Genomic DNA, 18,580 nt, shown 5'->3' on the forward strand with positions numbered 1-18,580 from the left:
AATTGTTTAGAATAACGTAATTGTTTTGTTTGTAGAATAATAAGCATATTGATAAGTGACAACTTACTCCGCAGGCCTGCTTAATTTTTTTTAAATAAAAATTTTAACACAATATAAGTGTTTTTTAAAAAGCTAAAAATAAAAAATAAAATTTTAGACACGTGTTATAAACTTAACTAGGTTTAATAAATCTAATTAATTTAAGGACACGAATAAAAAACATAACAACAATAAATAAACTAAAAAAAAATTTACAAGACAAATCTTTTTTATAAACCAAAGTAATTCTAGTGAAAACAAATTAAATAAAACTATAAAGCTTAATCACCAAACAATCTAATATTAAAGGGTGACATCATCAGAATCATTTTTAAAATTAATGAAAAATATAATAGAAAGTTCAGTCTAAATTAAATAAATGATGAAGGATTAACCTGAAAAAACATGATCTTAAGAAAAAAATTGGGTGAATCTCCTAAACTTAGGTTAATTTTTTAAATTCACAATCCGTTAAATCTTAAATCTAAACTCAATTAAGAAACTTAATTCTCAACCAATTTAATATTAAAGGATAAAACCAGGAAATAAATATCAAATTTTAAAACTTGTCAAAGTAAAAAAAGAATTAACAATAAAAAAAATAAGAATCAAATCTAATAGAAAAAAATTGTTGGAGGATGAAATCACAAAACAAATTCAATTTTAAAATTATCCCAGATAAATAAATATAAATTAAAAGAATAGAAACCAAATTGACACATGAAAAAAAATTAAAGGATGATGAAATTGAAAAAAAATATCAATTTGATAAATCATTTCATATAAAACAAATAGAAAAAATAGAATATGGACTAATTATGAAGAAGAAAATAATTAAAAGATTGTCTTGAAATTTTAAAGGAACATGCATGAAATTTGACATGGAGAGGGAGAAGAAGGAATAAAAGAAAGAGGCCTCCAATGCAAAAACCAGACATGTTGGCCATATGTGTCGCCATATAATGAAGGGATCGCCGAGACAATTCAAATACCTTTGTAGAGGTGGAGTTTCGCAATTGGACAACCCCGCACGTTCTGCTAAAAAAACATAGGGGGCATTCATGTGCACATGCCTAACTTTTTTTATTACTAATTTTTAAAATTTTAAGTTATCAAGAAACCCTTAAATGAACTTTAATATTAAAAACAAGTCATAATGAAAAGAAAAAAAGGCCTTTGGATGAAAACTTTTTTTAAAATGGAATTTGGTCATTTAACTATGCAAAAAAATCCAAAACAACAAAATTAAATCCAAGCTTAATCTTCTTTTGTTTTTAAGGATGATTGAGTAATTTCAATGTGTAAAAAATTATGATAGGAATAATTTTTCTAAGTGTTTTGGTAATGATCAATAGATCATATAAAAAAAATAACATTACCCCCCATAAGCTAGTCTCATGGTTTTTAGAATCAGTGGCGGAGCCATAATGGGTCAAAGAGAACAATTGCCCCTTTAATTTTTTTATATAAAAATATTAATATATTAGTGGATGTGAATTATTGCTAGAGGTAAGAAAATTTTTTATTTTTTATTATTGTTAACTAACTTAACTCACACACATACACGTACACATGTGGCTCCCTAATTTTTTCCCTTTTTCCTTTTGTTTCTTTATCTTCCCTTGTCTAACAAAACAAAGAGGTTTTTTTTCGGCTGCCATTTATGCCTCTCCTATATGCAAATTTTTCATCAATTTTTTTTTTTGCCTTTTGCTTTATGCTTTGGGTAAATTTTCTTTATCTTTTTTATTTGTTTCATTTATAATTTTAATTTTATTCTTTTATAATTAGTTATTAAAAATATTAGGGTTTATGATAATTTAGGGATTTTGTTATAAATATATTTAAATATGTTCAAAATAAATGTTTAAATCTACTAATTTAATCAATTAAGTGTTTCTTTTCTTATTATAAATAAATAAATTAATATTCATGCAAAACCACTATTCTTGATATCTCTTGCATTGATAAAATAGTTTATTGAAATTTAATATTTTCACATGATTTGTTTGTAAGTAAAATATCAAATAAAAATATGTTTTTCAAGCATTTTTCCTCTTACACATACACTAAGCATTGTTCATTAATTAAATGTCTAGAAATGATTAAGTATAATTTTATCAACATACTTATTATATGCATATAGATATAAATTAAAATAGATTTTGATTTTGATGAATTGACGTGTATTTTGATCTAGGTGACTCATTATTTTTAATTTTAATTGATGAGTCATACGACGTATCAATTAAGGAACAAATGGTAGTTGTTATACGATATGTAGACAACAATGAACATATTATTGAACATTTTCTTGGCATTCAACATGTATCAGATATAATTGCTAGTTAACTCAAGGCAGCTATTAAAATTTTATTTTTCTAAACATAAGTTAAGCATATCAAGATTGCATGGTCAGGGATATAATGGAGCTATTAACATGCGAGGTGAATTCAATGGCTTGAAATCATTTATTCTAAATAACAATCCAAGTGTATATTATATACATTGTTTTGCTTACAGACTTCAATTAACTCTTGTAACTGTTACAAAGAAGCATAATGAAGTTGGAGATGGCTTCAATTTTATTTCTAACATTACAAACATAGTTGGCGCATCATGTAAAAAGATGCAGGTGATTAGATAAAAAACAATATGCTAGAATTATTGAAGGACTTGAAAATGGAGATACTTTTAGTGGACGAGTCTTGAATCAAGAAACTTCTTTTAAAAGGTATAGCGATACCCATTGGGGCTTCGACTATGTTATAATTATTCATCTACTTGTAATATTTTCATCAGATCTTGATGTGCTTGAGATTATAAAGGAGAATGAGATGAACTCATAATAGAGAATGAAAACGGTTATTTTAACAGGTATTGTGAAATCATTTAATTTTGTGTTCATGCTTCATTATTTGAGAAGGATACTAGCATTTACTAATAAGTTCTCACAAGCATTACAAAAAAAGATCAAGACATAAAAAATGTTATGAGTTTATTGAAAACATAAAAGGAATGATTCAAAATGATGAGGGAGAATGATTGGGAATCTATACTAGAAGAAGTGTCATCTTTTTGTATCAAACATGATATTGATATTTTAAACATGGATGATGTGATGAAGCTTCATGGGTGTTCAAGGCGAAAATCTTAAGGGATTATAAACTTACATCATTTTCGTTATGAATTGTTTAACAATATCATTGACATGCAACTTATTGAGTTGGATGATCGTTTTACCGAGATGAGTATATAGTTACTTTTTTGTGTGACATGTTTAAGCTTAAATAACTGTTTCTCTACTTTCAACAAAGAAAAACTTATTCACCTTACTCTTTTTTATCCTAGTGAATTCTCTATAGTGGACTTTATGGTACTTGGTGACCAACTTGATGCTTATATTATTGATCTACATGGTGATGATGAGTTTTCTGGTGTTTAAGCTAGTTTTGTAGAGAAAATGATAAAAATAAAGAAGAATTTGATATTTCTATTAGTATATATGTTTATCAAATTATCATTACTTATACCAATTGTAAGTGCCACAGTAAAGAGAGTTTTTTCTGCTATGCATATTATTAAGAGTAGATTGTGGAACAAGATGTGAGATAAGTGGATGAATGATAGTTTGGTTGTATACATTGAAAAAGATATATTCGATAAGATTGATAATGAAACATATAAAAACTCAAAAAGAACAATTATAATGTAAGCTTTTTTATTTTAAAAATATTTTTAAATTAATTTTACTTTATATGAATTAATATGTATGTTTTTAATTAATTTCTAATGCATGTCTATATAATATAGTATTTGTTAATAATTTGTCTCATCATTTAAAAAACTTTGAATCCGTCATTATTTGGAATCAAGGGCAAAACATCAAAATATTGTTTCAATATTTATTTATTTTTTGTTTCTTTGGCCATGATATTTTGCTAAACTCTTTTATATTTTTGTATGATTTAAAACTTTGTAAATAAAATACTTAGCAAAACTTTGGATTAAAAAAATAAAAATAAAGAATATTGTTGTCAATGATTACATTAAAAAAATTATTGGAGGACGAAATCATAAAACAAATTCAATTTTAAAATTATCCCAAACAAAATAAATATAAATTAAAAGAATAGAGACCAAATTGACATATAAAAAAAATTAAATGATGATGAAATTGAAAAAAATAAATTTGATAAATTATTTCATATAAACAAATATGAATAAAAAGAAAAGAGATCAAATATGAAAAAGAAAACAATTGAAAGGTTGTCTTGAAATTTTAAAGGAATAGGCGTTAAATTTTATATAGAGAGGGAGAAGAAAAAAAGTCTTTAACATAAAAACCAGACCTATTGACTACTCACATTGTCACATAATAAAGGGTTGTTGAGATAATTCAAATGTCTTTGTAAAAGGTAGAGCTTCGCAATCAAACAAACATTCATGTCCTGTCAAAAAAGCACGGGGGATATTCACTTGCAAACATGTACACATTTCTAACTTTTTTTGTTACTAATTTTTTAAATTTTAAATTCCCAAGAAACCTATAAGTGAACTTTATTATTACAAACAAGCCATGATAAACAAAAAGAAAAACTTTGGATGAAAACTTTTTTTTAAACAAAAATGGGTAATTTAACTATGAAAAAAATTCAAAAACAAAATGCAAGTTCAATCTTCTTTTATTTTGAAGGGTGATTGAGTAATTTCAATATACAAAAAAATATGATAAGATCAATTTATCCAAATGTTTTTTATAATAACTAATAAATCATATGGAAAAGACAACAACACCTCTTATAAGCTAGCCTCATGGATTTTGAAATCAATGACAAAACATCAAAACATTATTTCAATACGTGGTTTTTTTGTTTCTTAGGCCATGATGTTTTGTTAAACTTTTTTATATTTTTGTATGATTTTAAACTTTGTAAATAAAATATTTAGCAAAACTTTAAATTAAAAAAAAATATATTGTCGATGATTACATTATTTGTTTTTAAAACTATATGGTTATCTTTTAATACAGATAGTATTAACATAAAATAACCCCTCTATATTTAAAGAATATCATCTCAAAATATTGCATAACCTATAAAGTTATAAAATTGACTGGATTTTGTATCATTTATGATCAAGCCTAAAGATAAAATAAAACATTATATAATAAAAGATAATGGAAAATGAGAGATGGTACAGAGCATTTTTGTTTCATGTGCTTCAAATAATCATTTAGTATTGTGATAGTAATTATTAAAATATTTTTTTTATTTTTTAAAATTTATTTTTAATATCAGCATATGAAAACATAAATAAAAAACTAATTTTAAACAAATAAAAGAGCATTTTTGTTTCATGTGCTTCAAAGAACCATTTAGTATTATAATAGTAATTTTTAAAAAATTATTAAAATATTTTTTTTATTTTTTAAAATTTATTTTTAATATCAATATATAAAAACACAAATAAAAAACTAATTTTAAATAAATAAAAAATAAAATAAAAAATATTTTTTAAAAATATAAAAATAAAAAAACTCTAAAGACTCCTCCCACTCTTATTTATACAGGAGATCTAGACTATCAGAATTATTTTAGAATAAAAGAAGTAATTTTGGCATTTTAAAATAAATTAAAACGTGACATTTTAAATGTTTAAACATTAAACCAAACGTTAAAAACATTTAAAACTAATTCAAATGTTAAAATTCTTAAAAAATTAAACAAAAACTACTATGAAAAAACTTATCATACAACATATGAAACCTAATAAATTCACTGAATTTGGACAAGTAATTGTTCATTGGATGAAAAAAAAGATTAATTAAAAAAATCATTTTACAATTAAACTAAACCCAAATCAAAGCCCAGCAAAAGAAGTGGATGAGGTTTTGACACAAAACCCACACATTGTTTAGGCCCTCTCCTCTTCGAAATCTTTTATGCTTTACGAGCCTTATTTTGACTTTACAATGCATCACTATACAAGCCTTTAATTTTTTGGGTTTGAAAAATTTAATGCCGAATAATTTTTTAAAATTAATTTTTTAATTCATTCATAATTAATTTTATATATATTAATGTTTCATATTAAAATATTTATATTAAACAATACTTTTAAATAAGATGATGTAAATAAAAGTGAACTCTACTTTTAATTTAAGCATAAATATATTATTTTCAACTAGTATAGTATTAGTATAAAAGAAACATTTTAACTAATATATAAAATTATAAATTTATATAGAGAAAATGAATTGATAAGTACTACATTATAAAAAAAACTAATTAATTAATACAATGATGAAGGATGATTAACAAAATATTAAAGGATGTGGCTAAACTAAACTATATTCACAAAATATTATTGTGTTGTTTTTTCACCTTTCATGTTAAGTTATTTCATAAATTGTGTTTTATATATTTTTTATTTTTTTTATTGGGGTATATATTAGTTTTATAAATTTCAGTTTTTTCTTTCTTCTAACTTTCAATATTATTGCTTGAACTAAGGTTTTATAATTTCATTTTATGTTTTCTTTCTATGAATTTCAGTAAAATCTCATGAGTTTAATAATTTAATCCAAGTTAACTTGAGTAATTTTTTTAAATAATATTTTTATTTTATCATTTAATATTGGATTGTTTAGAAGTTAAGTTTTGTAATTTTTGTAATTTGTTTTTTATAAAGTTATTTTAATTTTATAACAGAAGTCGCAAATTTAATAGATTAACCTGAGTTAACTTTGTTTATTTTTTTATTATTTTTAAATTGAGTTTTGTATTTTTTTTATTTTTATAAGTTTATCCCGATTTTATAATTTAAGTCGTGGGTTTGCAAATTTATCCAATTTATTTTTTGGATTTTTTAATTGAATATTTTTTTTTTTAATTTCACCCTTAAAAAACTTAATTTTTTTATTTAGTTTTTCTTCTCAATCTTATCCTTCAATATAAAGTTGTTGGAAAATTAAATTTCATAAATTATTTTTAATTTGGATTATGTGGAGTTATTCGAGTATTAAGAATTTGTTTATTTTTCTCGATTTCAATCTTCAACATTGAATTTGTTGAAAATAAAGCTTTGTAATCTTTTGATTTACTTTTTACAAAATTATTCTGATCTCATGATCTAAATAACAAGTTTAGTAAGTTAACCTAAATTAATTTTTTATTTTTTTAATTGTGTGTTTTTTTACTTCATCTTTAAATATTAAATTGTTTAAAAATTGAGTTTCGTAACTTTTATTTATTTATTTTTATAGCATTATTTTGATTTCATGATCTGAGTTCTTGGTTTGACAAGTTATCACATATATTTTTTCTGTTATTGTTTTAATTATTATTAGTTTATTTAATATTGAATTAATTAAAAATAATTTTAATAATTTATTTTTTTATAAAATTATCATTATCTCATTATCTAGTTGCAAATAAAATATTGTTGTATTTTTTTAAATACTTGTAATATATATTATATTTTAAATGTATGAATAAGTTTTTTTGTTGGAAAATATACTATTAATGCTTGGAATTTTTTCTTCGACCCGCGACGCAGCAACCGCAATGATACTATGGATCAGTGCTATAAAGGACACGTGGAAACGTTCAAGCGCCTGTGAGGTCTAGTTGTCTTAGGTTCGAACTTCTCCTTTATACCCAAAATTTTTCTGACGAAGTAGCATTAGCAAACATAGTGAAAATTTCAAAAATATATTTATTATTTTTAACTTCACGCCAATAGGAAGTGTTTAAGCAAACGTGGGTGGTTATGGTGGTGCCGTGTTGCCTGGTGTGCGCCAGTATTTGAATTGATATACGGGTTGCGATGTGGACTTCTCGAGGATTTGAGTTTCTCGTTAACTTGAAAATGATGAGTATAGGTTGGGAAAACTTGGGTACTGTTTCGGGGTCCGGGGTGTGGAGAGCAACACGGTATCTGGTCTCGAACATCATAGTCCAAACAACGATTAGTACCCTTTTGGATCTTCCGCAGTTTCTAATGGTAAATTAGTAAAGCATCAAAATGCTGATGATGCTTTTCTTGTTTTCTGGCATGAAGGCACAAAATGAAGCCTTTTTAATAATGCCAATGCGGTTCCTCATTACTATATAGTCTCATACTCTCATATCTTAGAGAACTCCATGAAACAAATGATTCAAGAGCAACAGTACCCCTTTTCAAATCAATGCACCAAATGAATGTATCAATCTTAAATCCATATACACAATGCCACCCACAGATTAGTTGGGTCGATGAAATGACAGCCTTCATTCAGTGCACCATTTTTGTTAACACGTATATATTTTTTCAAGGTGTTCGGATAGTTTATGCGTACCACGACTAATCTCACGAGTCCTGAAGTTAACGATCATGTAAGCCTCAAGTAACCATCATATAAACAACCAAGAACTCAAACTTGAGATTGAGACTACAGAAATAACAAACCCTTTAATTTTAAATTCTTACCACTTGACCACTACCTTACTCTATTTAAATGCTACCTTACTCTATTTAAATGCTGATTATACATACATTTGTTGGAGGTCACAATGACTAGATAACTAAAACTCTTGTTAAAATTGCACCTTGGATTTCAGATAATTGCAGCCCTTGCAATCCTGATTATAATATGACACCTGCATGGTCATTTTGATCCATAATGGACTCAATTTTCCATCAGACTGATCTGTCCTGTCTTTTATCATTAAGTTCTTATATTTCAATGTCGTTTGCAATGAAACTTCTTATGCTATGTCTCCTTTCATTGATATATTTCTCACTTTTGAAGCTAAGCTGCTTAAATTGTTAGCTATTACCGCTATAATACTGCTTAAAATGCATGTATTCGTCATGACAGAAGATTACTTCATTGAACTTTGTTCTAGCGGCAAGACATCTTCATTGAACTAGTGTAACTTTCATCTTAATATGCAGTATCTATTTCTCACTTTTGAAGCTAAGCTGCTTTAATTGTTAGCTATTACCGCTATAATACTGCTTAAAATGCATGTATTCGTCATGACAGAAGATTACTTCATTGAACTTTGTTCTAGCGGCAAGACATCTTCATTGAACTAGTGTAACTTTCATCTTAATATGCAGTATCACTATGAGCCTGGGGCTGGACAGCGATTTTGTTCGCTGATATCTATCCAGAAACACCTGAGTGGAGAAACATCCAAGAGTGCTAAACCTGGCAATAAAAAAAATGTGAGTTCTAATATTTCCTTGTTTTACTGTTGTGGAGTATCAGCAACTCAAGACTTAAGGTTTTTTAAATTTCAGAGGAACTTTGTTTTTGAATGTCAGAGGACTTTTTGTTTCCTATTTAGTCTGAATTAGATTGGACCATTAGCATTAAATAAGCAAGAAAGATAAATAGGATACAAATCGATCCATACATTTTCAAAAGCTGCTCATTGATCGATCTGCCTAATGGTTGGATTGTTGAGAAAAAGCCACACGATAACATGGATTATGCAGGTATTATTGACAAGGTACTGTTTGGACCCTACCTTTTGCTTCTTCAGTCCATATCTTTGTTGCTAAGGGCATCTTGATATGTGCATGTTAAAGCTATTGGTGAATTCCGGGTTAAAACAGTGTGCATAAACTGAATATCTTTGTTGATGATTGGTGGTAGCCAAGCTCCAGAACTTCAATATCCACCCAATAAAGTTAAATGTTACAAGAAAACTTGGAAGAAGTTCCTGAAACTGTTTGGATGCTTTTTGGCAAGATGAATAACAAATTGTTATCATGATGTGGCAGTTATTCTCATTACTTCTATGGGTTCCATATTTTTAGTTTGTTAAATTTGTTATTTGGTTCTTCATACTGAGTACGAAGCTGATTCATGATGTAACAATAGGTATGATGTTGAATAAAACAGATTGATTTCTTATCTCTACATTCCCAGTTTCTCATAGTCTTGTTCTCTTAAATTTCTCGTCTTGGTTTAATTGATTGCTTCTCTTGAACCTTCGGTCCTTTTGATTCTTGATCACAGATGCATGTAGTAAAAATATCTACTGAGGTGTTAAATAATTATCAAGTGCGCAGAGGTAGTTTTCTTGCTCCAATACTAAATATGCTCTATTCAATCTTATTACACCACCGTCCACAATAGAGATGTACTTTTGGTTGGTGGTTGTCTGTCTGAATACAGAGTTTCGTAAGTTGAGTTCCTGTGTATTTGTCAATTCTTCTATTGATATGGCGAAGGAGATTTTTCTCAGTGGAAGTTGCAGAGTTCTGTATTTCCTCTGAATTGCATGTGGAAGTAAGAATCATGAAAAATGCTACTTTGTTGTGCAGCACTACTTTGAGCCGGAAACTAGGAAGCGATTCCGTTCCCCGAGTTCTGTTGAGAAATACCTTACTGAAGGTAAAGAGCACATAGCTACACTGGAAGCACTAAAAGCCGGAGATAATTTTATTGTGAGTAAAGTATGACTTATTTTACAGATGATATTAATGTGGTTGTATCACTGAAAGTTGAAGATTCTTTTGGAGATTGTCATGTTTTGCTTGACTGGCATAATTCTGGTTCTGAGAATCTAATAAATTTACTGACAGCCATCAGACCATGCCCAAGACATTGAAACCTTCTCCATTTTTTGTAGAGCTTATAATTTAGAATCTGAACTCGTGATATAAATAAGCATTGGTTGTTCATTCGTGATTTGCAGCCTTCCAAAAGCTCCAGTTCTCAGAAGGAACATGTTTCTAGGAAGAAGGTTGAAACTTCAATGCTAGATCCCTCCAGCATTCCATCCAAAATAAAATGGGTCCTCAGTGGTCCTGGTGGAATTGTATGGAATCCTTTCATGGACGATTCTTTGGTCCCGGAATTCATAAAGCAAAAATGGTCCGAGACATTTGTGTTCTCCATCATTGACAGACTTTAATGGGTTCCAGGTAACTTCTCTCTACAAAAGCTGGGTTTGTGCAGTATCAACACCATGGCTTTTGAACTGATACGGGTTAATTAAATATGTGCTTGAAATATGTGCTGACGGACAGCTGACAGTATGCTAGTGGAACGGCTTGGAAATTCACTGTCTGAAAGGGTTAGAGTTTGTCCATTTGGAGTGTTGAATGGTTTTAGTTGCATGAGATTCCATTACTTTTTCTTGTGTTAGGAAGGGAGTTGATGATCTGTGGATCCATGTATCACAGTTACTGTAGTAAAATGTGCAGATTCAGGGGAAAAAGGACAAAAACAAAGAAATCTATTCTCGATTCTCAGACTAGCCAACTTTTGTAGCTGTCTGCCGCGGCAGGATTAAAAGTTAATTTTTAACGAAGAAAAATGTGAGGTAGGTGTTGTTAATGTGGTTTTTTAATATCATGAAAAAAAAATCTAATTATGAATTGAAGAGTTGATGAGTATATTTAATAAAATAAATTGAAAATTATATGTATTTTTAAATAAAAATATTTTTTATCAAGTTTTTTTAATAAAAAAATTAAAGATTTAGTATCATATGAAAAGTAAGTTTCAATAATAATAAAGATATTTGATAAATTTATAGGTTCTTATATAATAATCAATGAAATGTTCACTAATATTATAAAAAAAGTGATAATCTTGTCTGAAAATAAATGTTTAATAGAAAAATATTTTAAATATAATATAATTATATGTTATAATGAATTTTGACTAAATTTTAAGAGAAAATAATCATAAATGACAGTAAATTTAATTATAATGAATTTTGATTAAACTTTAAGAGAAGAAAATTATCATAAAATACATTGAGTGAAAAAGATTCATTGCGAACCTTATATATGTAAAAAATTATTTGAAATTATATATATAAACAATTATTTTAAAAAAAGTTAAAATTAAATTGTATTTAATGAAATAACATCCTAAATATCTTATCAATTATATTAGTATCATTGATTTTAATTAAATTTAAAAAATATTAAAACAAAACCAAAACAACTAAGTTGGGTGGGCCTATTTGGCTGACTCTATTAAAAAAGATGAGCCATGTGTGAGATTTCAAGCAAAACTTGCTTGCAAAGAGGATGATAAGTCATCCATCCTTTTTCTTAAAAGCAAAGTAGATAATATGTCGTCAATAATGTCAAATGAATGACACATTATTTACCCGCACAAATTCTAATCGTATGAGGTGGTTGGAAAATCAAATTCCTTTTATTTGACATAAAAAAGCTATTTTTGTTTGAAAATATCTAATAAACATCTCAGAAGGCTTAATAAATTAGTTTCTAATCTCAAACCACCTTTTAATCTATCAAAAAATACAAAAAATAACCTGAATAAAAAAAATCTCAAGCATTGATTTACTTTTCATGACAAAATAAAGGATAAAAAACACCTTAATTGCACCCCTCTCATAAAATTACACACATTGACACCAAAATTAGCTAATTTTATTGTTAATATATGGTCAACATGTCATTTTCTTTCTCCTTCCCTTTTTTCATCCACTTCTATATCATCTCTTAAATATTAAAACATCAATAAAATAAAGTTTTTGGAAATATGATGATGATTTTTTAAAGGTTTTTTTAATATATTAAAATAATAATTTTTATTTTAAAAAATTATTTTAACATTATCATATTAAAACGACCTAAAAATATAAAAAAATATTAAAAATAAATAAATAAATAAAATATATTTTTTGAATATTTTCAAAAACATTTTAAAAATGCAAAATCACTTTAACTTTGCATGCTTTATTAATTTGTTTTGGCAAAGAATGTTTTCTTTTATGTTCGATAACGTATAGTTACCATGAGTTTTCTAATACTATGATCGAAAACTTACAAACAACTTGTAGTGTCTTCATCGTTGGGAGCTTCCAATTAGCATCGAGCACCCATTCTGAAGAGTTTATGGCCTTGAAACAACAATATAAGTGACTCTCGACGGATTATGAACAACTCATTAGATTATAGATAAGTGATACATATGCGCCATCTTTTTGGTTGTTTGTTTCCAAGCCTCCTCCTTCTCCTTCTCCAGCTTCGTCATTATATTAGTTTAATTTTTTTTTGAAACATATTAAATTTATAATGAATATTTAGATGAATATTATTTAACTTTATTTTTATACTTTTAATGTTTCATACAATTTTATTTGCATAATTGTTTTTTTACTTTTAATTTATATAATTTATTTTTAATAATTTTTTATTTTTTTTAAATCACAACCAATGGATTTTTAGACAGACATAGTTCGCTTTTCTAATACTATGATCGAAAACTTACAGACGACTCGTAGTGTCTTCATCATTGGGAGCTTCCAATTAGTATCGAGCACCCATTATGAAGAGTTTATGGCCTTGAAACAATAATATAAGTGATTTTTGATGGGTTATGATCAACTCCGTCAAATAGTTATTGACATTAGATCAAAGATGGGGGATAATAAATATAGAGCCTCTTTTTGGCCGTATTTCTTCACAAAATGATCGTGCAGAGCGCCAACATAAATATATAACTGAAACTAGACCTGCTATGCCTTTTCATTCTCATGTCCCCTACAACTTAGGGTTGATGCCCTTGGCATTGTAAGTTTCACATCTAATCGGTTTCCCACGCCCACACTTTATGGCGTGTCTCCGTTCGAGATACTATATGTCTAATTTTCATCATGATTTTCCTTGCTTAGATTGTTTGACTAATCAAGTCTTTATCTCTCGACATGCTTCTTTTGATGAACATACATATCCTTTTTCAAACATTTCTTACCTTGGATCTATATCCAATTGCCCGACTTCTGCATTCCTTGAGCCAATTCCTTCTTCGACTAGCTCAGCCAACGAACTCGAGGCCGCCCATTCATCCAAGCAACCCAATTCCTTATCACTTTTGTGTAGCTCCTGTTTAAGTGACCCATCAGCAAGTTTTGTGCCATCATCTGTTTTGCAGGATTCTATTACTGCGCCACCTTTGGCACATGAACAAGCCTTTAAATCCCCTCGCACCCAACTAACATGCATATACCATTATTGGATCCATCTTCTGTTGGCCCCAGTCTTCAAGTACTCATCCTATGGAAACTCAAGCTAAAAATGACAATTTTAAACCCAAACAACTTATATCAGCACTGTTCCATATTCTACTCTAATTCATTCCTTGCCTTACTATGCGGGAGCCAAAAAGGGTTTAAATTCATTGCCAAGCACACAGGGTGGATTGCCGCTATGGATGAGGAAATTCGAGCACTTCAACACAATCAAACATTGGATCTGGCACGTCGACCTGTGAAAATGTTGTGGGTTCAAAATGCGTTTTTCAAGTTTCAATTGCCTAAAAGCCTGACTTGCAGCAAAGGAGTACACTCAACTACCAGGGCTCAATTTTATAAGAGATTTTTAGCTATAATTATTAAATTCAGATTAGCTCGACAGGATGACTTAGTGGCTGGACTGCCCCAAATAAAATGATGAAAGGCCGCAAGAGGAAAAAAATAGTCAAATCTAGTTAATTAGTTAAGTTGATCCATAATCGGCGCAACCTTATATAGATCTGATTTTTTTTTTTAAATGTTTTTTTTTAGTTAGAGCTTCATTTTTTATATATATATTTTAGTTGGTTATCTTTTCAAAGTTTATTATATAAATACTAAAAAAATATTTTATTTTATCAATGTGAAATTTAAAATTTTTTAGTATATATATTCTATATTGACAAGAAAAAAAATTATTTTTTCAATATGAAATTTGAATTCTTCTGGTATATATACTCTATATTTATAAAAAAAAATATTTTTTTAATATGAAATTAAAAATCTTTTGAAATAATATTTTAAACTTTATTATTTACAATATATATAGTCTGTATTTATATTAGTTATTTTTTAAGTTTTTTTATATTAAATATTAAAATTTTATATATATATATATATATATTAATTTTTTTAGATTAATTTAAATTTATCTAAATTGAATTGGATCAAACCCTCGAATTGAGTTTGATGTTTAAGCTTTAGCCATGGTGTTAAGGAATCTATAATTCAGGTTGTTTTATCGTTGGCAATTTCCAATAATTGACCTCTTCGTCAACTTGACATTAAGAATGTATTTTTTAGTGGTTTCCTTTTGCACGAAGAAGCCATAATCACAGAAACAAAATATTACTAGAAGAAATAAACAGAATGAACAATAGCTAAATTTCTATATTATGCAAGTCTTGATGATGGTTATAGAAGTAGTCTGTGGGAGGAATGATGTACGTATTTTATAGTGCCAAGTAGCCCTATATCATGTCCTTAAATAAAACAAAAAAAAAAGTCTTTGATTTTTTATTATTATTAATATGAATATTTATATTATCCCTGTATATCTCAATTAATTTTATAAAATTTAAAATTAATAATTATATAAATATCAAGTCATTCTAAAATCCATAAAAACTCAAATAAATAATCATTAAAAAATAAATTTAAATTCTAATTAGATGAATTATTCTTCTTGACACTGTCCTCTTCCTTCTTTGAAAGTTCATTTTTGTGCGTAAACAAAGACATCTTTGATTTTTTTTGGCAGCGGGGGAAGGTGGGGGGCGGATTCTTTGGTTGGATCGGGAAAAATCTCATGGCGTATGTTCGAGGAATTAATTATATTTTGAAAATAGAACGCTTAAACAAAGACATTTTTGTTTTCTGGCAGGGGGGGAGGGGGGGGGGGGGGGGGGGTGGCGTCTTTGGGTGGACTGGGAAAAATCTTATGGCGTGTATTCGAGGAATTAATTATATTTTAAAAATAAATCTATTTTTAAAATATTTTTAGTACAATTTTCCTATTCATTTTAAAATAAGAGACTCATGAGGATTTCATTTTCACTATTGTTTTTTTCTGAAAACAATAATCTCAGAGAGAAAATTAAGCAAGAAATTGACTCACATATCCAAGCTGTGCCTTAGCCCCATCATCACATGCTCCGACTCGAGTGGTTCAGAAATCAATGAATTACCCTCAAGAAAGACCCCAGTTGATTCTTTTTCAAGCTGATTTGTTATTGTAGTTTACAGGTTGGATGCCCGCCTGCACGGTGGGTTTATAAAAATTATTTTAAAAATTTATCATATAAAAATTATATTTTTTAATATTAATAATAATTATTTTTAATTATTTTATTAATAATATTAATTATAATATAACTAATTATATTTATAATATAAATAATTATATTAAGAATTTTAAGGATAATTACAACACATAATAATATTTTTTATATCTGAATTATAATAAAAATAATAATATTTATAACACAAATAATACTATTTTTAATTTGAATATTTTAAATTATAAAAAAAATTAATATTTATGATACAAATTATTATATTAACATATATGAGTGGGCATGAACGTGTTTTTACCAAACTTGAAAATGTGCGCGGACGCATCCAGCACAAACACCAAGTTTGGCGTGGACGCGTCCAAAACCAACACGAAGTTGGGCTTGGACGTCTCCAAGCCCAACTTGGGTTTGAGAGAGCACGCATGCAACCCCAATTTACATTTGGCATGCTTGTGTGCCTCAAGTTGGTCATGGACACGTCCATGACCACCTTGGGGATGAGTGTGGTGGACACAAACATGTCCAGATCCAATCTGAATTTGAGTTTGGATGCCTTCAAACCCAACTTGAGTTTGGACATCGACACATTGAAGTTCAATTTTGGGTTGGGCATGGATATGCCTGATTTTTAATTATAATAAAAATAAAAATAATTATAACATAAATAATACTCTTTATAATATTAACTAATACTCTAAAAGGTGTGGGGAAAGTACTGTAACTTTCCCCACGCTACATGTTTTTTTTTTGTTTTTCTATTTTTTTCCCATATTTTTTTCTCATTTCCTCCTTTTTTTGGGTTTTACATGTTTTTTTTTTCTCAAGATTATTTTTTTTCTTCTTCTTTTGTTTTTTTATCTTTGTTAATTCTTTTAAAAATATTAAACTGATTGAAAATTTAGTTATGTAATTTTTTTTCTTTAAAACATTATGAATTACAATAATATTTCCTTATATGACTTTTTTTTGTGAATTATTATAATGTTTCTTCCACATGATTTTTATTTTGTTACCGTGTTTTTTTATATTTTTTTTAAAATTGAACTGGTTAAGAATTCAACTTTAACTTTTCCCATATGACTTTTTTTTCATTTTTTTCATTTTTTGGTTTCATTTTCCAAAATTGCCTTCTTCTTCTTCTTCTTCTTTTTAGAATTTTTTTTGTTGATTTTATTTTTTTAATATGGAGTTGGTTAAGAATTTTGCTTTGTAGGTTTTTTAAAAAAAAACACTATGGATTGCTATAGTGTTTCCTTACATAATTTTTTCTATTTTTTACAATTTTTTTAAATTATATTTGTCGATTTTATTTTTTCATATATTGAGCTGGTTGAGAATATAACTGTGTAGTTTTTTCTTTAAAATACTGTAGATTGTTACAGTGTTCCTCCATTTTTTTTTATTGTGATTTTTTTTAAAATTACTTTTATCAATTTTATTATTTTGAATATTGAGCTAATTGAGAATTATAATTGTAGATTTCCTCATGAAATACTAAATATTGCTATAGTGTTTCCCTGCATGATTTTTTTCCTTTTATTTTTGTTAATTTTATTTTTTTAATACTCTAAAAGGCTTAGGGAAAGTGTCTTGGCATTTTTTTTTATTTGTTCTTTTTTTCCCCCACATTTCCCCTCTTTTTTTGGGTTTTACATGTTCTTCTTTTTTTTTCCCTAGATTTTCTTCTTCTTTTTTGTTTTTAATACTCTAAAAGGCTTAGAGAAAGTGTCGTGGCATTTTTTTTTGTTTGTTCTTTTTTTTTTTGCTTTTTCTTTCCCCACATTTTTTTCTTTTTTTTTTGGGTTTTACATGTTCTTCTTCTTTTTTGGTTTTTTAGTTTATTAAATTATCTTTGTTGATTTTTTATAATATTGAACTGGTTAAAAATTTAATTTTGTAGTGTTTTTTTTAAACATTATACATTATTACAATGTTTTTTTATATGGTTTTTTTCTATGAATTGTTCAATATTTTTCCACATGATTTTTGTTTAGCTACAATGTTTCCTTATATAATTTTTTAAATTATTTTTGTCAATTTTTTTTTAATATTTAACTGGTTGAGAATTTAGCTTTAACCTTCCTCACATATTTTTTTTTTCCAAAATTGTCTTCTTCTTGTTTTTTTTTCAAAATTATTTTTGTTGATTTTTTTTTTTAACATGGAGCTGATTAAGAATTTAACTTTTTAGTTTTTTTTTTATAATTGTTTTCAAGAATTATCTTTGTTGATTTTATTTTTTTATATTGAGCTGGTTGAAAATTTAGTTTCATAGTTTTTTTTTTAAATACTGTGAATTGCTACAATATTCTTCCACATAATTTTTTTATTATGATTTTTTTAAAATTATCTTTATCAATTTTATTATTTTTAATATTAGCTAGTTGAGAATTATAATTATAGATTTTTTCATGAACACTATAAATTACTATAGTGTTTTTCTGCATGGTTTTTTTTTTTATTGAT

At 27.1% G+C, this 18,580-nt stretch overlaps 1 protein-coding gene across 2 annotated transcripts; it reads left to right on the forward strand.

Moving 5' to 3' along the window:
* Positions 1–9,010: 9,010 nt before the first annotated feature.
* LOC105137775 (methyl-CpG-binding domain-containing protein 7-like) lies at positions 9,011–11,350 on the forward strand. 2 transcript variants are annotated; one of them, XM_011043647.1, is made up of 5 exons: positions 9,011–9,255; positions 9,429–9,542; positions 10,363–10,485; positions 10,737–10,965; positions 11,071–11,350. In XM_011043647.1, the coding sequence occupies exons 1-4, from the start codon at positions 9,142–9,144 to the stop codon at positions 10,953–10,955; spliced, it is 570 nt and encodes a 189-aa protein (XP_011041949.1). In that variant the 5' UTR covers positions 9,011–9,141; the 3' UTR covers positions 10,956–10,965; positions 11,071–11,350. The 2 variants fall into 2 exon arrangements, with proteins under 2 accessions (XP_011041949.1, XP_011041948.1); XM_011043646.1 differs by having other exon boundaries at positions 9,013–9,255; positions 10,737–11,300.
* Positions 11,351–18,580: the final 7,230 nt, after the last annotated feature.

Source organism: Populus euphratica, unplaced genomic scaffold (assembly GCF_000495115.2).
Source record: "Populus euphratica unplaced genomic scaffold, PopEup_1.0 scaffold71.1, whole genome shotgun sequence".
Lineage (NCBI taxonomy): Eukaryota > Viridiplantae > Streptophyta > Magnoliopsida > Malpighiales > Salicaceae > Populus > Populus euphratica.